This window comes from Chroicocephalus ridibundus, chromosome 4 (genome assembly GCF_963924245.1).
Source record: "Chroicocephalus ridibundus chromosome 4, bChrRid1.1, whole genome shotgun sequence".
NCBI lineage: Eukaryota > Metazoa > Chordata > Aves > Charadriiformes > Laridae > Chroicocephalus > Chroicocephalus ridibundus.
Window position 1 is genome coordinate 66,124,433 of NC_086287.1, and position 21,422 is coordinate 66,145,854.

At 46.0% G+C, this 21,422-nt stretch overlaps 1 protein-coding gene across 1 annotated transcript in view; it reads left to right on the forward strand.

Annotated features, from left to right (window-relative positions):
- Positions 1–21,422, forward strand: part of RTN1 (reticulon 1) — a 116,695-nt gene that overhangs the window by 48,439 nt on the left and 46,834 nt on the right. The window contains exons 2-3 of the mRNA XM_063333619.1: positions 14,597–15,331; positions 19,514–20,296. Of these exons, the coding sequence (XP_063189689.1) occupies positions 14,597–15,331; positions 19,514–20,296 (1,518 nt within the window). The remainder of the gene's footprint in view (positions 1–14,596; positions 15,332–19,513; positions 20,297–21,422) is intronic.

Genomic DNA, 21,422 nt, shown 5'->3' on the forward strand with positions numbered 1-21,422 from the left:
GTCTCTATCCCAGCACTCCTAAAATTTCTTCTACCTCTTCTTGCCCATTCCATACCTCACCTCTGCTTTCTTCTCTACTTGTCCTTTGTTCCCCTGGCTTTGTTTTAGTTCTTCTGCATCACTCTTCTTTCATTTAATTCTCACTCTGCTCTGCCTATTTCTCTCTGTGCACATCAGTGTCCTTTTGGCACTCTTCTTTCCACCCTGCTCCCACACACCCCATCATTTCCCTGTCTCCCAATACCTCTCTCTGTTCTTAGCACTGATCTCCCTCTTGTCTCTGCATGCTTTACACTTCTGTTCTCAGCTGTTTCCTTCTCATCGTCACAACCCAAAATCTGTTGGGTATCCTCTACCTATGTAGCCCCTGGGGCAGGCAGGTGCCGAAGATATCTGGTGCAGTTTAGCCACCTGGTACAGAGATGGCCAAAACCTATGAGTGGGCTTAAAATCTGACTTGAGAGCTAGCTGAAAGATGCAGAGAGTGGGTAAACTGGGCTGGGGATGAAGCATGTTGCATCAAGGGGATCACCCGGGGTTAGATGGTGGAAATGGTTAGAAATGGAAAAGCCATTTCTGCCCTCCCCTTCAAAGACCAGTCTGACCTTGGTCTGAAGTTTGGGTGAAACCCACGCAGAGATATCTTGAGGCAGGTCCAGGCAGGAGATAGGGGCTCTCAGTACCCAATGGTGGGGGACTGACCTGGGTTGCCAGCACAGCCTTTGGCTTGGGAACGGCATCCAAGGGAGATATTTCAGTGCATCCTGGATGTGCAGATTGAAATATCTCATCGGAATGGCTGTTTACACTTGTCTTCTCAGTCAAAAGCCAGCATAAAATCCTTAAGCCTTTATCTGATGTATTTAAGTGGATGAAAACACTTAAAAAGAAAGAGTCTGCCCATATGTTGTGAGTTCCTTACAGTGACAGACCTGAATGTTTATCCACATGAAGGCCCTTTAACACTGCGAAAGTGTTAAATGGCTTCAGGGTAAAGTGGAAGTTGAGCCAGTAAGAGTATAAATAGCGTGTTGGAAGTACTCTTCATGTACTACTCTCCCATCCTCAACTTCCCTCATCTCTCCTGTTACCAGTTTTTAAAGGAGGAAAACATTGGTTATTGTCTTCAGGCTATTTAAGATCAGGCTGAGAGCTGCATGGACCTCAGAAGCCCTTTTTGTGTTACAACCCCATGGCTGATGAGGACATCTGCTGGCCTTGTGGGCAGTAAGAGATGCAGCACCTGAGCCATGTGGTGTTTGGATAAGAAGACATCAAATGCTATTTTAAACTTCCTGAAATTCCTAATTTATTGTGGAAAGTCATTGCCTAATAAATTAGTTGTATTTAACTGCTGAAACCCAGTTTTCCTCTTGGAAGAGGAGTTTAGTGGAAGAATATAGTGACTCCTGTTTTAGAGCAAGGTGCAGCCTGGTTCTTCCTCTCTGTCAGTCCTCTCTGTCCATTCTCAGCCCTGTACTGGCGTAATTTCATGTTTGCTAAGGAACATCCACTGTTCTAACATTCAGCATCAGAAAAAATATGTTGATGGTTCAATTTAGTAAAAGGGAAATATTCAGAAAGGTCTACTGCAAAATTTAATCTCTCCAGGGTCACACTTTAAATTCTTCTGAAAGAGGCTCAGATTTTCCTTGTTTGCTTGGGCTAGCAAAAATACCTGTTCCCTGAATTTAAATTAGATCATATTTTGTTCATTCACTTCTGGAAAATGTGTAAGCAAGTTGCAGAAGGAGCAGCTGTAAACAGCAGCTGCTTTGAACAAGCTAGGCCAGTTGGAAGTGGGGTGCACATTGCTTTTTGCACTCCACAGCTCAGTCCTGCAACCGGTAGAGCTGGGGGAAGACTGGGCATGGTTAATCCACTGCCTGGATCACCTGCTGTTGGGAGGCTATGGAGAACGGAAAGCTGTGCAGGTCAAGATGGCTCCTACCCCTGCTGCAAAATTCCTTCCAATATATGGGATTTTGGGACAGCGATTTCTAATAATACTCAATAGGATGTTACTATAGCAACAATATGATGTGGTGAATAATTTATTGGGCTTAAATCCAAAACACTGGGAGCTAAGATGGGTCTGAGCATGATTTAGGATTGCCTGCGAACTTTGGTTATGCGGGTGCTATGCTGAAGTGATTGGACATTAGAAGAAGCTAGGAAAGAAGATAAAAGGTGCTTCTGTGACTCCGAAGGGAGGTGCAGCCTGTTAGTTGCAGCTTCAGGGAAAATGAAGGCCATCCTGCAGAGTCCTCCTGCATGCACCATGTTACGTGTGCTTCCATGAGGGACCCTGATGCACAGCATTTCCCTTTGATATTTGAAGTTTGCTATAAACCAGATCTGACATTTAGCTTCAGGTCAAATTAAATTGATTTGACCTAGAAAGATTTTATTGGTTTGTTTTTTGTTTCACTTAAAAAAAAAAATTAAAAAAAAATCTGTTATAGCTCAGTTCCAAGCAGAATTACTTCCCTTTAATTTTCTCTCTTGCCAAACTGAAGAGTCTCTTATTTGCCCAGATTTCACCTGAAGTACTAATGTATAAGAGACAAAATTGGGCTATCAACAGTGGTACCAGAAAAAGACACCTGGAACCCACTCCCATGGTAGAGCTGGAGTTCATTCCCTGCTAGGGCCCATCCAGATAGGCTGTAATGGGGAGATGGTATCTGGACACACTCTGTGCTCCCTCTTCCACTCCTCTGCCCTTTTCCATCAAGAAGTACAGCTTGAAATGTAGACTAATTTTATATCTTAACTTCAAGCCATTGCTCTTTTTCCTCCCATCCTTTAAGACTGTGACTAATTCCCTCCCTTCACTTTTACTGGTACCTTGAGAGTATTTACAGACTGTGATCCTGTTCTCCCTCTCCCTTTCCCCTTTCATACAATATAAATTTATCTCTGTTATTGCTTCCTCCAGACTGGCCCCACGTGTCTTGTCCCCCAGTGCTTATGCCACCAACATCTTGTATAGCTTCTCTGCATCTTTCTGTGCTTTTCTTAAATGAAGAAAACAAGTCACAAAAGTACCTGGCTCCTGGCACATCTGTGCCAGAGGACAAGCTACTGATAGACAGTGGGAGTCTCTTTTCCCTGCCCTGTATGAGACTTTCTTTGTTTTACATTGCAGGGTTAGTCCATGAGCTCTTATTTCTTATGCTATCTGTTCATGGGCTGCCTCTTGCCTCCGTTAGTGTCCTGCGTGGGTACTTAGTCATGCTCATTCTGCAGCACTGAAGCAGGAGAGCTGCTGTGGAGGTCATGTATTTATCTTGTCTCCCCAAGCAGGAGTACCTCTATTGATAGCATTCAAAAGTTACTTGTGTAACTACTCTTCAAAACCTTCAGTATTTAGGATCTGAAACCTCCCCGGGCTATTTCAGTTTCCTATTCTGGAACTGTGGCAGCAAAGTCAGAGATTTTAAGGTTTGGAGTCTTGAATGTTTCACTGGGGGAAGGGACATTCTTTGGAGGAAAACAGACCTTGCTGTGATTGAAAAGCTAAGTTTTCATTGCAGCTTTTAATAGAAATCTTCCAGTAGATGTGGGTGAGACAGTGGTGTGCGATAACGGCTCCACAAAAGTGCTTCAGCAGCACTGTCGGCACACAGATGGGAGGTCAGGCAGAGGAGGAGAGCAAGGGGAGAGCTCTCTGTTCCTGCCTTTCACTGCAGCTTCCACAGTTACCTGTCAGCTGACCTTTCCTGTGCAGCAGAGACTACGTGAAAGTCACAAGGCATCATGATCTGGGTAATTATTCCCAGCTTTTCACTTGTGAAGCCAAACACCAGGCTGTGCCGCTGAATGCAGAGAGAAGTGCCTGTCAGAGAGGTTGGTCCTGGCACTGCTGTCAAGCTGCTGCCCCCCTCCTGCTTTAATAACACACAATAATTCCAGCAAATGGTTGGTTTGAATCAAGGTTGCTCCGCCACAACCTCAAAAGCTTTCAGATAGTGCAGCCTCTGCTGCCTGTAAATCTGCAGAAGACTGTGATTTATCCACTAACTGTGACTGCAGGGAGCTGGGTCCCTTTGCAAACAGCAGAGGCATGACTTTGCCTTGGCTTTCCTCCACTCTTTCCAGAAAAGCAGTGATCGGCAGCTGCCTGCCCTAGAGCAAACCAATTGCCCCCAACCCTGCCCTGCTGGCTGCAGCAGGACAGAAGAGGATCAGAGCTGAAGATACCCATGTCCTAGGTTTCCTTATCCCATGAAAGAGTGGGTGAGCCTTCAGTGCTGCTTGTGGGGCTGCCTGCATGGTGTGCACATACAGAGGAGCTGCTCCTTTCCCCTCAGCTTGGGGATATCCAGGAGTGAGGAGCTTGTGGGTGACATCCAAGGTGTCTGTGAAAGGTGCCCAAAGACAAGCCAGCCTGTTGACCAGGCCCCAGGTCACCACAGAGGTCCCCCATCATCCTTGCAAGCCTTCAGGCTTTGCAAATGAATAGAGATGCTGAATAAGGAAGGAGCAGGAGCTTCTCCTGGGCTTTGATGGAGGGGGACAGTCCAACTAACCTTGTTGGACTGTTGTTGTCTTCCTTGAAATCTTAATTACACCTCTGGTCAAAGTAGAGACTTCAGACTTGCTGGCTGGTCTCCTGTATGGGTGAATATTTTTGATGTCGTGTATTAACAGTCAGGAGATGGAGTGGCTTGTAGTTGTATCGGTTCTTCACTAAAGTAGAGTGAAGGGTGGGATAAGTCTAAAGATGTCCTTCAGGGAAATGAGTTGTCTGGAGAGGATTTTTCCTGCCTCTGCTTGGAGTAAATTAATTTTTTACATGGGAAGGGACATAGTGGCAAGTAAATAAAAGAGAGACCTTGAAGGCAAGGACATTTATAGCATTAGTTATAGCACATATGGTCCAATCCTCCTTAGGCAGAAGCTGGAGCCAGCAGGTTGATGCTGATTTATGACTGCAGTGGCTCTGCCCCACATTCTGCACTACTTTGAGAGGTTTAACTTTTAATATACTTTTGAAAACTTTTTGATTGACTTTCAGATGTGCCCGTGGTGTCCCCACCTTCTAGAAACAGAGGGAAATTGCTTAACATGCAAGGAAACCACATTAGCACTTGGATCAGAGCCTGCTGCCTCACCTGCCTCAGCAGAACCTCCCAGTTTCTCTTTTTAAAATCTTTTCTGACGCTGCTCATATTTCCTCACTCGTCGTTGATGTTATATGTTCTGTATCCTACTTGAAGCTATACAGTGTCTTTTCTCCTAATATTTCTATTGCTGACAATAAAGGTAGTCACCAGGAGCCAGCATACACTGGTCCTCTGCTCTCCCTGGCACAGGTCATGTTGCGATGGGAAAACCTTGGATGAAAAGAGTTAGATGACGATTTTTGAGCTCTGTGTCTTTGCCTGCATCAGCCTCACACCGCCATGTCCTCTCTGACCTAGATTTCTCTGCTGTCCCTCAGGCATTAGATTTGATACTGATTTGTGGCCGGTACTGTCTTGTCTTCAGACTCTATTTGTTGGCTCCCAGGGCCTCATACTTCCTTCCCCGCTGACAGTTTTATACAGGTGCAACTCTAGTGCTGTTGGTGGAGTCAGTCCTGCTTTAGCCCAGCCCTCAGTGCCTGACAGCTGGTTTTCTCCCTGAATTACTGAGCCTGACATGTCGCTGTAGGTGTTATGCATTGTCACAAATTTAATTTTCCTCTCGAGAGCCCTCAGTAATTTCAGCTGAACTTTGTGGCGACTCTCACTCTGTCTCCCTGGAAGATTCATGCTGCCGGGGTGGCTTTGTCCTTGGGGGATGGGGAACCAAGCCCAAGGGCAAGGCAGCCCTTTCTTCCCTTTTTTCTCATTTTTTAATAGCTGGATTTCCATGAAATGTTGCAGTTGGGTATGAGTGTCACAGAGAAAAGTCAGTAGTCCCTCCAGATGTGTATCAAAGTCTTACTCAAAGACTTGGATTTCAGCAGAAGCCCTTCTCCAACGCTGGCTTTTACCTCCCTGCTGCTGAGCCCTCTCTCCCTGGGTGTGGAAGAGCCTGAAGCTGTAGGGCGATGATTTTTGTCCTGAGTTTATCACAGCATCAAAAGCAGCTGGCATTGGCAAATCTCTCTGTTCCAGGCTGAGTTTGAATCTGTAGTCGCATGGCTTTGGATTACCTTACAGCAATCATGTGAAGCTGAATTTATAAGTAACTGTGACTCAGAAAATATGGGGCTGGATGTGCAGGAGGTGCCTGTGGCAGAGCCCTGGCACGGAGGCTGGGCAGGGAAAGAGAGTGTTTCTGCAGGGGGTGTTGAAAGGCAACCGGCTCTGAGTTTGCAGAGTGCTTTGTAGCAGTCTGGGGCTAAAAACACTGAATAGCTGAAGTTCCTAAATCATGCTTGAAATGGGACTTGGGTATTTTAGAACTTAAAGACAAATGAGACTCAGTCAAACGCATCCAGATTTTGTGAGATACTCTGGTGTCTAGTGCTGTAAAGGGAGTTCGGCCCCATTTCAAGTCATTGAAAAGCATGATTGAGGTGCAAATTCACTTAGCGCTTGGAGCATTTTGCCATGGGACTCCATAGAGTTTGATCATTCCAGGGAAAATATGACTACAGTGAAATAAGAATGAATTATTCTCATAAGCAGGGTTTAATTATCCTTAGCAAAGTGCATTTGATAGCATTTTAGGCAGTACCTTAGTGTCACTGAACCCTACTGGCCAGTCATGTTACTCCTGATGATACTGTCACAGGAGTAAAAACCTGCTTTTTTCCTCAATCAGATTTTTGTTAAAACTTAGTAAATTATATTTGTGTCCTTTTCTAATAATTATGAAGATCTGCTGCAGTTACACTTCTAGCAGGAGCATTTGCAACTTTATGCATGTTTTAAACCCTTCTTGTGCTCCTCTCAAGGCACTTTTTTCAGTGTTCAGATTTTTCCTGCTGTTTAGAGTACTGGGGAGGGTTGTCACAGACCTTATACCAGGGTTTTACTGCCAGGTCAAATTGGAGCTCTCTGAGACCATTTATTGAAGCAGAAAGCCTGGAGGGGATTTAGGGGTGGGAACTGCTGAATCATTTACTATGGTTTCACTTTGCACACCAGCTGGTTGGCTTTGGGGGACCTGCTGAGCATCCCCTGTCAGATGCCACGAGCTCTGTGGATGTCCATGGGAGCTGAGGATGTTCAGCATCACCAAACCAAGCTCCGCTCCTCTGTTTGACTTGGCTTGGTCTGGGGTGCACCGTGGTGCCCACAGTGCCTATTCAGTGGCACCAAAAAGATAGCAGGTATCCTGCTATCTTTTTGGAGCGGTGCTGGCAGGGAGACGATAGCTGTTGTGGTGCAGAGTCCATGACCAAAAAAAAAAAAAAAAGCTGTTAAGAGCCTGCCAGGATGATTGTACCAGCAGCACAGAGCATCCTGCATTCCCCAGAGTGGATCTGTCTTAATCTTATTAAAAGCTCATCAGTGTTTCCTACACATCCCTTCTGCAGACGGGGCTGTAGCACTCAGCAGCTGAGCCAGGGCCTGATTGGTGTCCATATGGTTTTTGGAAGAAACCAGAAGTCACATGGGGCAACAGAAGAAACTCCCAGGCAGGGTCTCAGGAAGCCATGCGGAAGGACCATGCTTCAGTGTAACATGATGGTGACCTGACACCAGCTGCTAGGGGGAGTGTCTCAACTGGGCAGCCCCCAAACTGAAGCTCCCAAAAGTGTTAGGGCCTCCAGAGGTCGGAACCTAAAAGCCATTTGTCCCCGCCTCCAGCCTCTGTGTTTATTAGGAGGTGGTGAGTTGCTAAAGGATGCTTATCCTCAGCAACCAAGGTCAGCCAGCTGTCCCCCACCCCCACGTATATTTAGCACAGGGAGGACCAAAAGGGGGGAGTCCTGGAGCTGGAAGCTGCAATGCCTGCTTGCACTAGACGGCTGAAACACTGGGGCTGAAGGCTGTAGTAACTCATATCCTTTGCAAATTGACCTGGAGGAGGGGTTTATATCAAAGCATATAATCAATTTGTTTGTGTTTAGGACTTGCTTTCCATCTCAGGTAGGATGAATCAGAAGTCACTCCAATGGAGTAACCAAAGTGTAAAGAGAGTTAAGCCAGTTTTTTCCATCCTGTCCTCTTGCCCTCCTACCTGTGCAGGAGACAGGACCTGTCTCTCTGCAGGGCAGCATTTCCTCTGGCTGCTGTGGGATCTTGAGGGGAAGAATGAGTAAATTGCACAGTTGATGCACTGAATCACTCCTGTCCCCAGGAGCTAAGGTGCAGAACTGTCAGCTGCTCTCAGACAGTGAGAAGCGGCCTTCTTGCTGCTCTGTGTTTCCCCAACACTTTCAGAACCTGTGCATAGAACCAAGGGGAAATAATAATAGAATAAAAGCAGGTATCCGATACATCCAGTTTTCTTATAGCATCTAGTGTGCAAATGAATCCCAAAATTACTTTTTTTTTTTTGGTCCATTCATGTTTGCGAATGCTGTGACTTGTGGAGTTACATCTTTCCTGTCGTCAGGATCAGGAGAGTTCTGGAAGAAAAAAAGTTGTTAACCTGTAAAGTGGGTTTGCAAATCCTGTGCTAAAACAAAGAGCACCATCTCCTGGCAGCTGGGGATAGCTGTCACTGCTGCCAGGGATGCACACCCAGCACAGTTCTCTTGCAAGCAGCTTGCGTCTCTCTGCATCTAACCTATAGCATCTGGAGGTAGGATAGCTCGGGGCTGAAAGCTGGCTCTGACTATTGAGAAAGGCTAATCCAGGGGATACTGATAGCTGATTTAGTGGTGTTATCCACAGCACGGTGATGCCTGCACGTGGCATGAGGGGTCTCAGCCGTTTGGGTTTCAAGTTCCGCTTGAGCTGGCACACAAGTGCTCAAGTACTTTTGAGGTTTACATGGATATTGAAGTGGTTTTGGTTGGAAAATTCATGGGGAAGGGTCTTGCAAAATTGAGAGTGTGGCTCCGAAGTACACTCAAGTATCCCTGGGTGTAGCCAACCTACTTTGAAGCATTGTGCGATTTGGCATGGGTCTGAGAGATGACTCCGCTACTTGTGCAAGCTGCCCTTGCTGCTGCTGGGAGTGGGGACTTAGCAAAGGACATTTGGAAATCTCTGGAGCTTTCCTGAGGTTTGAGGTTGGACTTGAAATCAAGCACAGAGGAAGAAACAGCTTGGTCTAGATCTAAGAAGACAGGGTGTGCTTTGAATTTGGAGATAGACTTGGGACTGCTGGTCCATCTGGATACTGTAAAGAGATGTGGAAAAGTGACAAAACACTGAACATTTGTATAAAGATGTGTAAGACTACAGATGAGAACAGAGTAAAGGATATAATATGAGTTTTAAACAGGAAGGCAACTGAGCTGGGAAACTAAAAAGAAACAATGAGACATCATGTATCAGGGTCAAAAGAACAGTAAAAAGTCTTTGCCTTTTTTTCTCCCTTTTTAAGAATAAGTGAGGAATAAAAAGAAGCCAAGGTCAAGCACAGGCGTGTTGCTAGTGGCTGATGACAAAATTGTAAATTTGGTACAGAAAAGGCAAGCCTATTTTATAGCTACTTTTGTTGTGTATTTGGAAGAAAGCAGGAAGATGCATCTGTCTGATGGTCATGGATGAATGATAAAAATGAAGGAGAAGCTGGAATGTAAGCTGCTGATGTGGGGCTGGGAAACATGGTCTGCGCTGGTCATCAGAGAGGATGTATGTCCAAATACAGATGTTTAAGCGGTGGCAAGGTCTGGACAATGGGACTGTCCTGCGTCACTGCCAGGTGCAGTGGGAGGCCATGATGGCTCCTTGGGTTTAGACAGTCAGCCTTGCTATGAAATCACTCTTTCTAGGGGAGAGGGTAATTACAAAATAAAAAGCTTGAGCAGGTGGACCCTGTTGCCAGGAGGCTGTGATCTGTGTGGACACAGGACAGGGCTGGGGAGACCCTGCTCCTGGGAGCTAGCAGCCTTGCAGTGCTGGGGTAGCTGATTAATGACTCCTGAGGCTCAATATCCAAAGCAAAAATCAGAGCCAACTATTTAAAAGACTTAGAGGAATTTGTTGGAATTGGCTTGCTCGTGCTATTCTGCTTTTGTCTGAAAAGATTGCTGAAACCTTGATTCTTCCAGTTGCAACCAAAGATCCTTCCTCTTCTCAGTGCAGCTCCAGGCTGTAGAAATAGCATAATCTAATTAAAGATTGTTTTCCCCTCTCCTCTTCTGAAAAATTATTAATTCTGACTGAATCACTGACACACAATAAATAATGAACCTCACATTGTGGGGTTGCCAGCTGTTCTGCAGGACTGAAATTTCACGTCCTTCTGTGTTGGTCTGTCAGTGCCATTGAATGTCACCAGAAATGCATATGAAGGTTAAGAAAGGCAGGTTAACATGGAAACTGGTTATTTTATTGAAAATTGAACACCATATTCTGAAGTGATCAATTTTAAGAAGACTGAGCATTCTCTAGTTGGGAAAAAAAGATCAGTTTTATTTAAATTAGCTCTTTTTCTTGTCTATTCTCCTCAACTAACTTTTTGTTTCCTCTTCCAGTGTGCTGCAGCAGTTCAGCTTACATCGATCCAAATTGGGCTTCTTAAATTAAGAGTTACTCTGCGTGGTACCAATGATTTCTAAATTATTTCCTGTGTCAATTGCTAAATAGCTTTAAATCCAGTGCTGTAGGAGAGCATTTCTGGAGCATTCACTTACTTATTCTGAGGAAACAAAACAGTAATTTTCAATTATTTTTTTCTTTACAGTTGATGAAAACACATGTTACTTGCTGAGCATCTCAGCTGTGCTCAAAATGATTGAATCATACCCATTACTTCTTAACTGGTCGCAGCAAGTGAAATTATTTCCCAAGGGCTTGTATTACAAGAAAGCATGTCTGCTGCTCCCAGGTGCTGAATAGCTTTGCTTTACCTGAATTGGCAGGCAAGTTTTTGGGCACATTTGAAGGAAATCCAGATTAAAAAAACCCAACCCTTTGTAACAGGGGTAAATTCAGATCTGATACTGCCATCCGTTACCAGTGCTATTCAAGGCTTCTCCTTCCCACGGATATTGAACTAAATAAACTTAAAGTCAGAGAGGGCATTGTTTAACCACCAGGCTCTGAATACACTATTCTTCAGCAAAAATCTGCTCAGCTATTATAGGTTTCCGTGTCTTTAATAGCCAGCCTAATATCTGATATATTCACACTTCCCAAATAAGAGGCAGTTTTACTGATGGCTTTAAATCATTCCCTGTGGAAATAGAGAGTTGTATTAAATCCTGGTAATGAGGCAATTTCAGCTGTCTTCAGTGCTTTTGACTCTGTGGTTGCCTTGAGAGTCGGGATTCCTCTATGTCCTGCTAACGTGAACCCTGTCTTCTGCTCCCACATGCGCGTGGACATGCTCATACACCCTTAACTTTTTGTCTTCCTCCTGAACCCCAGTAAGAAATGCATTTTCTGTTTTCATTGTTATTTGCAAAACCATTGCAGAAAAAAAAGGTTTATGATGAACAGTGAGTCCATTTTAAATCAGCTCTTGTGTTAACATCTGCTACAGCATTGGTTTTGTCCTATTTGAAAATGTGAAGTGATGTTTCTGTCAATGGCTATTCCAGGGTTATTTTTACTTTCTGCTGATGAATAACATAAAGAATAGGATGATATTTTTGCAGGCTGTCTTTATCAGAGTGGCTTTCCTGCAAGCAGTCCTGGCTTGCTATAACTCCTGCTATGAAGCACCCGACACAAATGCATTAGAAAACCTTTCACTGCTTTATTGATCAGCATTACTGAGTGCTGCAAATGCATGTGCGTCTGGCTCACGTATAGTGTGGACAAAGCAGAAATGAAAGCTGCAAACAGCATCCATGAATATTGGTTTGACAGTGACTTCAGTCTCCTTTGACTATGTTTGTGCTACCTCTTCACTAGCAATAATGGGATGTTTGTAGAAATGGGTTTTTGCTCATTGATGGTGTTATGATGGTGTATTTTTCATGAGCACCCAGAGCAGAAAGTATTGCACAGCCATCTCGAGCTGGTCCAAAGCCACTTGGAATCAATGGGACTTTTCTAGTGAACTCGGTGGGCTTTGGATCAGACCCAGTAGGCACTGAGGAATGATCTAATGAAAGAGCAGCCCTGAAACACCATGATTTAGACAGCCACTCACCCAGCACAAATAGTAAATTACAAACAGCAGATACTGGCAGCAACAGGCATGAATAGTCTGTAGTCAGCAATTCACAGCCTGAAATATGTTGGCATAAACAATGCATCAGATAATTCTAGCTAACCAACACATTTGTGAAAATCCAAGCCTTGTTTATGGATAATTTTCAAAAAGGCAAGTTCAGCAAGAACAATACTTACAAGAAAAAGAACCAATCATTTAGAAAAGTTTTTTGAGTATGAGCTGTCCTTGTGAGGCACTGGATAACCTCAGATAGGACCTGATGTGGGTGCTGGGCAGCCCAGCTTAGGTCTTACTCTGCTTTGGTTTCACTGTGGTTTTACGCCTAGGCTCCATTCTCATATACCTTTGCTGGTAAGACTGAGTCATTTGGAGCAGTGAGGATGAGAGCTGCCTGCAGTGAGTTGCAAAAGGATCTTGCAACCCTGAGTGAGCGGGCAGGAAAACAGAAGGTGGAATTTAGAGTAGGTGAATGTGAAGTTACATAGATAGAGGGGAAAAAAACCTCCCAAATTCACATGTGTAGGAAAAATCTCCACAGTGACCCTCACCACTCTGAAACAAGATCTTGACTTGATCACAAACATTTCTATGAAAGGTCCATAGCAGTGAGAAGAGCAAAATGAAGGCTGGGAATGACTGGGAATGGCAATGATAATTTTTCACCTGCTAGATACAGCACCCCTTGCTCTATGCTCTTGTATAGCAAAGGCAGCTGCCGCGAGTCCCTGGCCATGGGCTCTCAGGGTGTGGGGATGGAGCTGTTGTCAGCATTGTGTGTGCAGTAGCAGATTAATGATGGGGGCTGGTGTCGGACCAGCAACACCCAAAGTCCGTGAGGATGGACACACAGGAGCAGGTGGCGTAGGTAGGCTGAAAAGGTATGGCAGTTTTGGGTTACTTTTTCCCTATGCTACCAGGTTTCCCCTTGTAAAAGGAGGAGCATGCTGTTCCCACCCTAAAGGTGGCCCAGGGAAGAGAAGTTGCCTGTAAGTCATCATAGCACTGAGCAACGGAAAAATACTGTGAGGGAAATGGTCATACTGCATTTGTGCAGGACTTGGGTTGTGCATGTCAAATCCAGCAAGGTTGTGCAGTAAAATAAAGCCTGCAGCTACACACTGAACAGTGTTAAGGGGAAAAAATTGCTTTAGGGCTCACTAAATGAGCTGCACGTGCCTAATGCATGGAGGGCTGCGTGAAAAATAATTGCGATGGTATTTTGAGATGGTATGATTATGTATGTGCAAGCAGAAAGAAAATAACCAAATGCACGTAGCTCAGGAGCTCTCATGCTGACATTTCCCAGCTTCTGACTTGGTAGCTGCAGCAATGTCCCTTTAATATTACTGTTAAGTTTGCATTGTGTGTGGCAGCCCAGGACATGTGGAGCAGGTCAGGAGCCCCACATCCCTTGCAGGGTGATGAGCAGAGGTTGGAGAAAGCCAGACAGCCTCTGCGATGCAGCGTGCATCAGTGCACAAGCGGTTAACAGGCTACCAGCCTCCTATAGGAACCAGCTTCTACAGACAGTAGCTTTGTTCCTCTACATCCCCACTCTCCTAGTCCCTATAAAAATTTGTCTCCCCTCCTCCTGCCTCCCTCACGGGGGTTGTTGCTGTTCCTGTCATTGGGCTGTGCTCAATATTAATGCTCCAAATAGAGAGTGGCCATCATTTGTCATTCAATTATTGACATCCCCAGGAACTTAAAACATGACAGAGGGAATCGGAGATGGTGTATGAAAATGATGCATGGGTGTGGGTAGAGGTTTAACCACTTTCATGCTGGTATGCTTTGTAGACGATGCACACAGGATACTGCTTTCTGGGCACGTGGAAATCACTAAATGAGGATGTCTAGTCTCTGCCCTGGTGTTTCCCAAATTTAGGCTGGCTACTCCTAAAAGAGAAAATTAAATCTAAAGCTGCCTACCAACTTTCCATCTCAATTTCTGTCCAGCAGATTTTTTTCTTAATGAAATGTTTCCCTAGGATGAAACTCCTCCATTTCTCTGTATTAAAAATAAAAATCTTAGACATTAGATTTTTTTTTAAGGATATTGGATGGTGAGCCCCTGAATCAGATTGTGAGGGAGGTTGTGGGTTTGGAATCACTGGATATTTTTATGCACCGGGTGGGCAAACATTGGCCAGGAACTCTTAGCAGCTATCAGGATCGTTATAGCTATTTTAAGATACAACAGCAGCTGGAAGCCTCATCTAACAGATGTGCCATTATGTTGCCCAAAGGTATAGAAAGAGACAGTCCCAAAGAGCTTGCAAGCAAAGCCAAGCCTCGTGCACAAACCAAATATAAAATCAGCGGGGAGTGCGTATGGCTTTGCAGAAAGATTGATGCAAGCAGGCACTTGTCTCTTTACTGTGTGTTGTTTTTGTCTCTGCTTTAGGTGTCACAGCCTCATCGCACCTCTTTGACTATGGCTCCACTGCCAACGGGGGTGACAGCTCCTTCTACACCTCTCTGATTTCAGATGTCCACTACACCACTCCACGGGACTCCACCTATTTCACGGGCATTTATCAGCAGGAAAACAGCCCCATTCCTTGCTCAGGCAGCACAGAGGGGTTTAACACGCTGGGGCATCCCGTTCAGGATGTGACTGGGTTTGAGTCCCATGGCTTGTTTAGCTCAGATTCAGGAATAGAGATGACTCCTGCAGAGTCTGCTGAAGTCAATAAAACCTTAGCAGATCCCATGAAAGAAGCTTATAAATACATGGACATAAGTAGATCAGAAGAAATAAAATACCAAGAAAAACACGACCTTAACTCAGAAGATGAGAGCCCAGGCCTTATCGATAAGTACCAGGGAACACCCACCAGGTCCAGCCACACTGCTGAACCTCAGCGGATGGCTTCAGAGAGCACGAAGGCAGCCAAAGAGCAAGACCCACTTGAAGACACAACGTCTGGAGATCAGCACAGTGCCTCCGTGGTTACAGCCCCCGTCAAGATCACGCTCACCAAGATCGAAAGCACCGGGGAAGCTGTGAGCAAAAAGTCAAGCCTGATTCATCCAGAGACTGGCCTGAAGCCGAGCCATGAGGTGGTACCAACAGTGACAGTGTCGGAGCCAGAAGATGACAGCCCAGGGTCTGTCACACCACCGTCCTCTGGCACAGGTAATGCTGGTGCATGGCACCATTTGTTTTGCTAACGAGAGAGTGGCTGCAATTGTAGTCCTGCACATTGTAGAATTACTGCGGGTTTGCGGGGGCGTCTAAGAGGGTGCAAGTAGACATTAACGGGTCTCTATGGCTGGAGGTGTTTCTGCTCTGCCTGGTCACCACTTTGCATTGCCGAGCCAAAGCGGGATGTGAACCATGCATGACTGGGGTCAGATGCAGGCTTGCTGAGCCTGGTCCCCATGGGGATCTCTCCTTGAGGGGAAGTTGTGAGCTGGCAGGTGTCATTGGGGGTATCGTCAACCAGGTGATGGTTTGTGCTCGATCCTGGTGAATTTGGGATCTCTCTGTCACCCTGGCTGGCCACACTCCCCAGAGGAAATGAGGTGTGTGGGACCGGGGTGCTGCAAATGTCTGGGTTAATTTTTTTAAATTTTAATGGCTGTTTTAACACCTCTTTGCTCTTGCAGAGAATAAGGTTAAATTGTTAAAAATAAGTGTCATTTTCAAGTGAAAATACTACTTTTAGAAAGTGCTGAGGAGGAAACTGCTGTCGCCTCATTTACAAAGGGGACAGGAGGGACAAAGGGCCATTTTCTTTTCAAGGTTCCTGATTTCTATCAGGGGGCACCAAAATCCCGTGTTTATATATTTTCTTATTGTCTGATTACTGCAGTAGTACATAATATCTATTCTTAATTTCCCCTATTACACACTGCTAAAATATTAAAGTAGTATGGTGTTTTAAAAAGGAATAAAGTTCTGTGACAGGAAACAGAACCTGAAATTAACAGGACTTGAAATTAAATTTCAGCATCCTGGATCAAAACCCTATGACAATGAACATTTGACATTAGACAGTGAACACCCCCAAGCTGAAGTTTCCATTGCTTTGATGGCATTTAGAAGCATTTAAAAATCAACTGGAGTTTCCCTAAAATGGCAGTCTGCGATTTCCACCCACACTAATACCTACCCTTAGAGAAATACCTAGTTCCTATCCAACACTGAGTGTGCATTTGCACACTTTCACACAAGAAAAAGAAATAGAAAGAGTCCACTGCAGCTGTGAGTTTATCCTGCCTGCATCCTCCAGAAACTTTACATAATAAACAGACTTTAGAGTCCCATTTTTCTTCTTTTATTTGACTGGATGATATTACGTGCTACTTCTGAGACATGCCGGGTTTTATCAATTTACACTTTTTGCACTACAAAATAATTCAGAACTTCAGACACTAATTGTTATTTATTCAGTTCTTGGCGATTGTTCAAGGCTGCCTTCATGACACTCAATAACTCAATCCCATCAAAACAGCTGAATAGTGCGTGGCTGAGGCTGCCCTTCTGGGAGTCACTGGTGTGACTGGTGTAATTGCCAGCATGGAAATGTTCTTCTCCATGGGCAAAGATGATCCCCAGCACTGCCCAAACAGCCCTGGGAGGTCCCACTGCCTTACATTGGGGTGCTGGAAAGCCAGAAGCACTGCTTATCTATCGCATTAAGGAAAGAAACCTCCATCTTCCTTTAGGGGCTGGCTCCCACAGGGTGTTTTCTCTGGATTTCCCCCCTTTCCTGCAGTCGGGGACATGCTGCGCCCAGACTCCACATTCATAAGCTACGAAGAAATGTAAAACCTGCCCTCATTATTTCTACCCAGTGACCCAGCAAAGTTGTTGCTCCTAGATACCCTTCAGGTATTCTGGCGAAGTCCCCAGTTCCCCCCTGCTTGGATCAGGACTTTTGTAAATGGTTTGCTTTTAATTACTGGCCATCATCTTTCAGGGGAAGCAAGATGTGGTCTGTTCATACGCTGCACTGGCGCTGAAAGGTGGTGGGTATTTATACGCTTCCCCTTGCCAGTGGTAAATATGACACCCTGCTGCTGGCCACAAAGGACTTTTTTGTTCACAAGGTAAATGCCATGGCTGAGACTTACAAACTGCCAGCCTGGGGAAGAGTGGGATGAAGCTGAGGGGGGGCGCGTTGCTGCGCTACGAGGGCTGGCGGTCACATGCCTGTTTGGACATGTGCCGGATTAAGTCATCACTCAGGGAGAAAATGCTTACATGCAGCAATGCAGGAGAGCGGCGCACCTCATGTGGGCTTCCTGCAGTCAGAGGAAAAGGATGCACAGGCTCCTCCACAGCACGGCCGATTCAACAGAAATTTCCCAGCGTTGGGACAGAAGTGTGTTGTAACAGTCCCCAACACCTTAATCCTGTCTACGGCCATACTCTGGGTAGCAGAAGGACTTTCTCATGGGAGAGGGATGTGTTACAAGAGAGCTGTTTTGTCAAAGGAGCTGCAGACATGCCAACAATATGTGCTCAAAACTGCTGATGACATGTGTATTGGCAGATGCACAAACCAAAACTGCATGGAGGGCTGTGAGGAGGTTGTTTTTCTTGCCTATCTCACAGCAGGATGCCATGGCTTGGGTTCTCTCATGGGGAAGGCATATGATCAGGAAGAAATCAGCTATGGTATTGCCATGAGAAATTAAGTCTGGAAATAGCCAGAAATAGTGATTTTGTCCCAGGTCGCATCTGATACACTCTCTTTTCCACCCTCTGTTGTAGAGGAGCTTCCAGAGGTGGCCAACACAGCTAGGCAGGCTTGAGCAGCTGATGCCGGTGGCTGCACCCGAAGCAGGGCTGGGCTGAAGGCAAATACCCACCCGGAGCAGGTGCAGGTCAGCTTGGGGCTCCCCACACCTGCAACTAAGGGGCTGGAAATCTTCCCCCACTTTGCTGTGGTCCCCAGATGTGTGGACACAGGCAGTGTCCTGCCATGGGCCTCTTCACCAGCATCAGCAGGAGGAAACTTGGGGGTCTTTTTTCCTGGTGGCTTTCTTGAATCCTCACCACCTGCAATGCCACTTAGTGACCTCTGTCATGTTAATAATGATATAAAATCAGTGAATGAGCACTTGAGAGTTCAGAGGACAAATTTCCATATATACTTGATGGCTGTTTCAACGTGACTGTGGAATTCAGTCTTTATTTCTCCAAACAGGGAGGGTCTTGCATGTGGATGGCAGCTATGTCTGTGTCAGTGAAGTGCAAGGTGGAAAACAGCAATCAGGAGGTGGTAGTGGCCAGGCACTGGCAGGGGATCAGGTGCAAACTGCTGCCGTGGTCCCCCTCGACATAGACAGGCTCAGGTGGCCTGACTGGCCTTGCTGCCGATGCACCAGGTGCAGTCTGGGTTTGAGGCTGGCTGATGCTCTGCGAATGATCAGGTGAAGCCTGTTCCCAATGCAGTTACTCAAGACAGCTACTGATGCACCTCATGCTGCCTCTGTTGCCTCTTATTGTGAACACTTTACATGCAATTTTACTTTCTTTGTTATTTCGTTTCAAAATCCCACATGGTAAAGTGACATGCAGGGAGGCAGAACGGGTGGGAAGTCTGGTGCTAGGTTCCTTTCTAGTACGGGATGTGGGCTCCTGGCTAATCCTGGGTGACCAGCAAGCCTTTTAAACTGCTAATTTCCCCTCTCTGAGCATATCTTCTTTCAGTGTGAGCCAGAAAATGCATAGAAATTTTTTTGTTTCAAATTTTGGGTGACAAGTTGGTCAGTCATTATTTGTTTAATGTAGTTCTTAATGATATTAAGAATTACAGTAAAAAACCAAGTTTCATGCTTTGATACATCTGAGATAAAAGCAAACAGAGAATTCACCACCCTCCCCCCTGAAAAAAAAAAAAAAAAGTTTGAGAAAAGTGTCTGACCTGGAACTTTTCACCCCTGAGAGTTAAATTTTGACAAAATTACTAGTAACTACACATGGGTTGTTATGATCACCAGTACCAGGAAGCCATCAGCCCTGTATGCGTGTTCTGTCCCCAGAACAGACCCATATCTGGTGGTGACAGTCAGACACTGCCACGTGTGGCCTGAGCCCACGTTCCTTATGACTGGTGATTTTCCTGGTGAAAATGGTGGTAAAATGATGGTAATAATACCTCTTCTATAAGGAGTATGTGAATGGGAAACAGTCCGTAAGGACAAGCTGTTATTACTGTTAGTGATCCCAGATGGGAAGACTTTCTGCCTGCTAGAGGGATCTGTACTGGCATGAAATCTATTGTGTTTGTTGCCTAAGCAGCCAGAAAATCTAATTTTTAAACAATTTTTTTCTTCCCCCCCTCCCTTTTTTTCTGGGTGGCAGAACCATCCGGCTCAGAGTCACAGGGCAAAGGCAGTCTGTCGGAGGATGAACTCATCAGTGCCATCAAGGAAGCAAAAAGCTTCTCCTTCGAGACCCAGGAGGTGCAGCGGTCACCAGCCCTTTCCACTGAGAAGAGAGACCAGCGTGTCAAACCTGGGCGCCCCACCGTTTCCTCACCCCTGGATAACGAAGCCAGCAGTGCCGAGTCGGGGGACTCAGAGATTGAGCTGGTCTCGGAGGACCCACTGGCTGCAGAGGAGGTGTTACACTCCAACTACATGACCTTCAGCCACATTGGAGGGCCTCCTCCATCACCTGCCTCCCCCTCCATCCAGTACAGCATCCTGCGGGAGGAGCGGGAGGCCGAGCTTGACAGTGAGCTCATCATCGAGTCCTGTGATGCCTCATCGGCCTCCGAAGAAAGCCCAAAGAGGGAGCAAGACTCCCCTCTGATGAAGCCCATGGTCATGGATATTATCAAGGAAGAGAACGGCTCGCGCACTGATGCCTCAGACTACAAAGCAAGTAAAATGACAGAGAGCAGGATGAACAGGGAAAACCTGGCAGAGTCCGCGTGCTACCTGAAATGCTCTTTTGTTGCACCAAAAGTAGGTGCTGAGCCCTCGACCTCTGCCGTCAGCACTGAGGAGCTGAATGAAAGAATAATCCTGAAGAAACCCATTGAAGAAACTGTTGTTAACCAAAGTAAAGTGTCTTCCAAGGACTCTGGCAAAAGAAGTCCTTTGGCTTCACCCCTACTGCCATTTTTAAATAAGCAGAAAGGTAAATGCAAAAGTTTTTGTTGTTTTTGCAGTGCTGCTGAGAAGCGGGGGGAGGGAGAAGTGCCTGATCCTTGCATGGGAAGTGTTAGTAGTGCTGAGCAGGGAGAGCTGCTGGCGCTGGATAACCTCAGCTTGAAGCTGGGCATGCCTGTGACAATGCACACATCATCTCTGACCTTCCCATCCTCTTCTTTTTCTCCTTTTCCTTTCCCTTAGGAAAAAAACCAACAACCAGCAACACTAATTTTTAGGCTTAAGCATATAGTACGGGATCAAGCAGGAACCCCAGTAATGTAAAACTGATTTGTACATCAGGCATCTGGAGGACAAAGAGCAACAAATGATTGTTTTTCCTTTGATCCTTTTTCCTATCTGCCTTGCCACAGGGAAGGGGTGCAATCAGGAAGGTGGTCCTGCCCCACCCAGAAATGTGAGGATAATGTTTTAGAGGATGCATTTAGAAAAAAAGTAAGATTTGGAGGAGAGGGGTTTGGTTTGGTGGGTCTGGGTGTTTCTGAAGCTGGTGCAGCTTAAACAAATCTCTCTCATGGTGGTTGACACCCTCCATCCTGAATAATGAGGGCTTTATGTACACTTCCAGGCTAATGCAGGGAGGCGGGTCGCTTAGGGGTGCTCATGCCATCTCTGCGTGCCTTGGGGGGAATGCTGTGTGCCCCTCTGAAAGCCCCTTTCCTAATCCAGCTCTGAGAAGTGAAAGGGCAGGACACTTCGCTGGTACTCGTGTGAGCTCAAGGGCACTTATCTCCCTGTAGGATCCCTTCAAAGCCAGTGTAGAGCCAGCCAGGGCTGGGCTTGCCCTGCTAGGCACTGAGGTCTGACTGGACCCAAAAATCCTCTAGAGCCACCACCAGCTTTTGGTCCGAGCTCAACCCTGAGGACCAAGGGGTAGCACACGGTCACTAGACTCTGACACTGCCAGGGGCCCCTGCAGCCTGTAACTGGCTTAGTTCACAAGGTGCACAAGAGCAAAAAGGCATTTTATTCTTTGCAAGATGCCAGCTCTAAATAGCCAGGATCTTTGTGTGCCTCTGGCTTTGTAGGCTGGCATGGGAGGGAGGGACATTGGGGCTACGCCATGCTCCCCCTCTGCCATCTCCCCCAGCAGG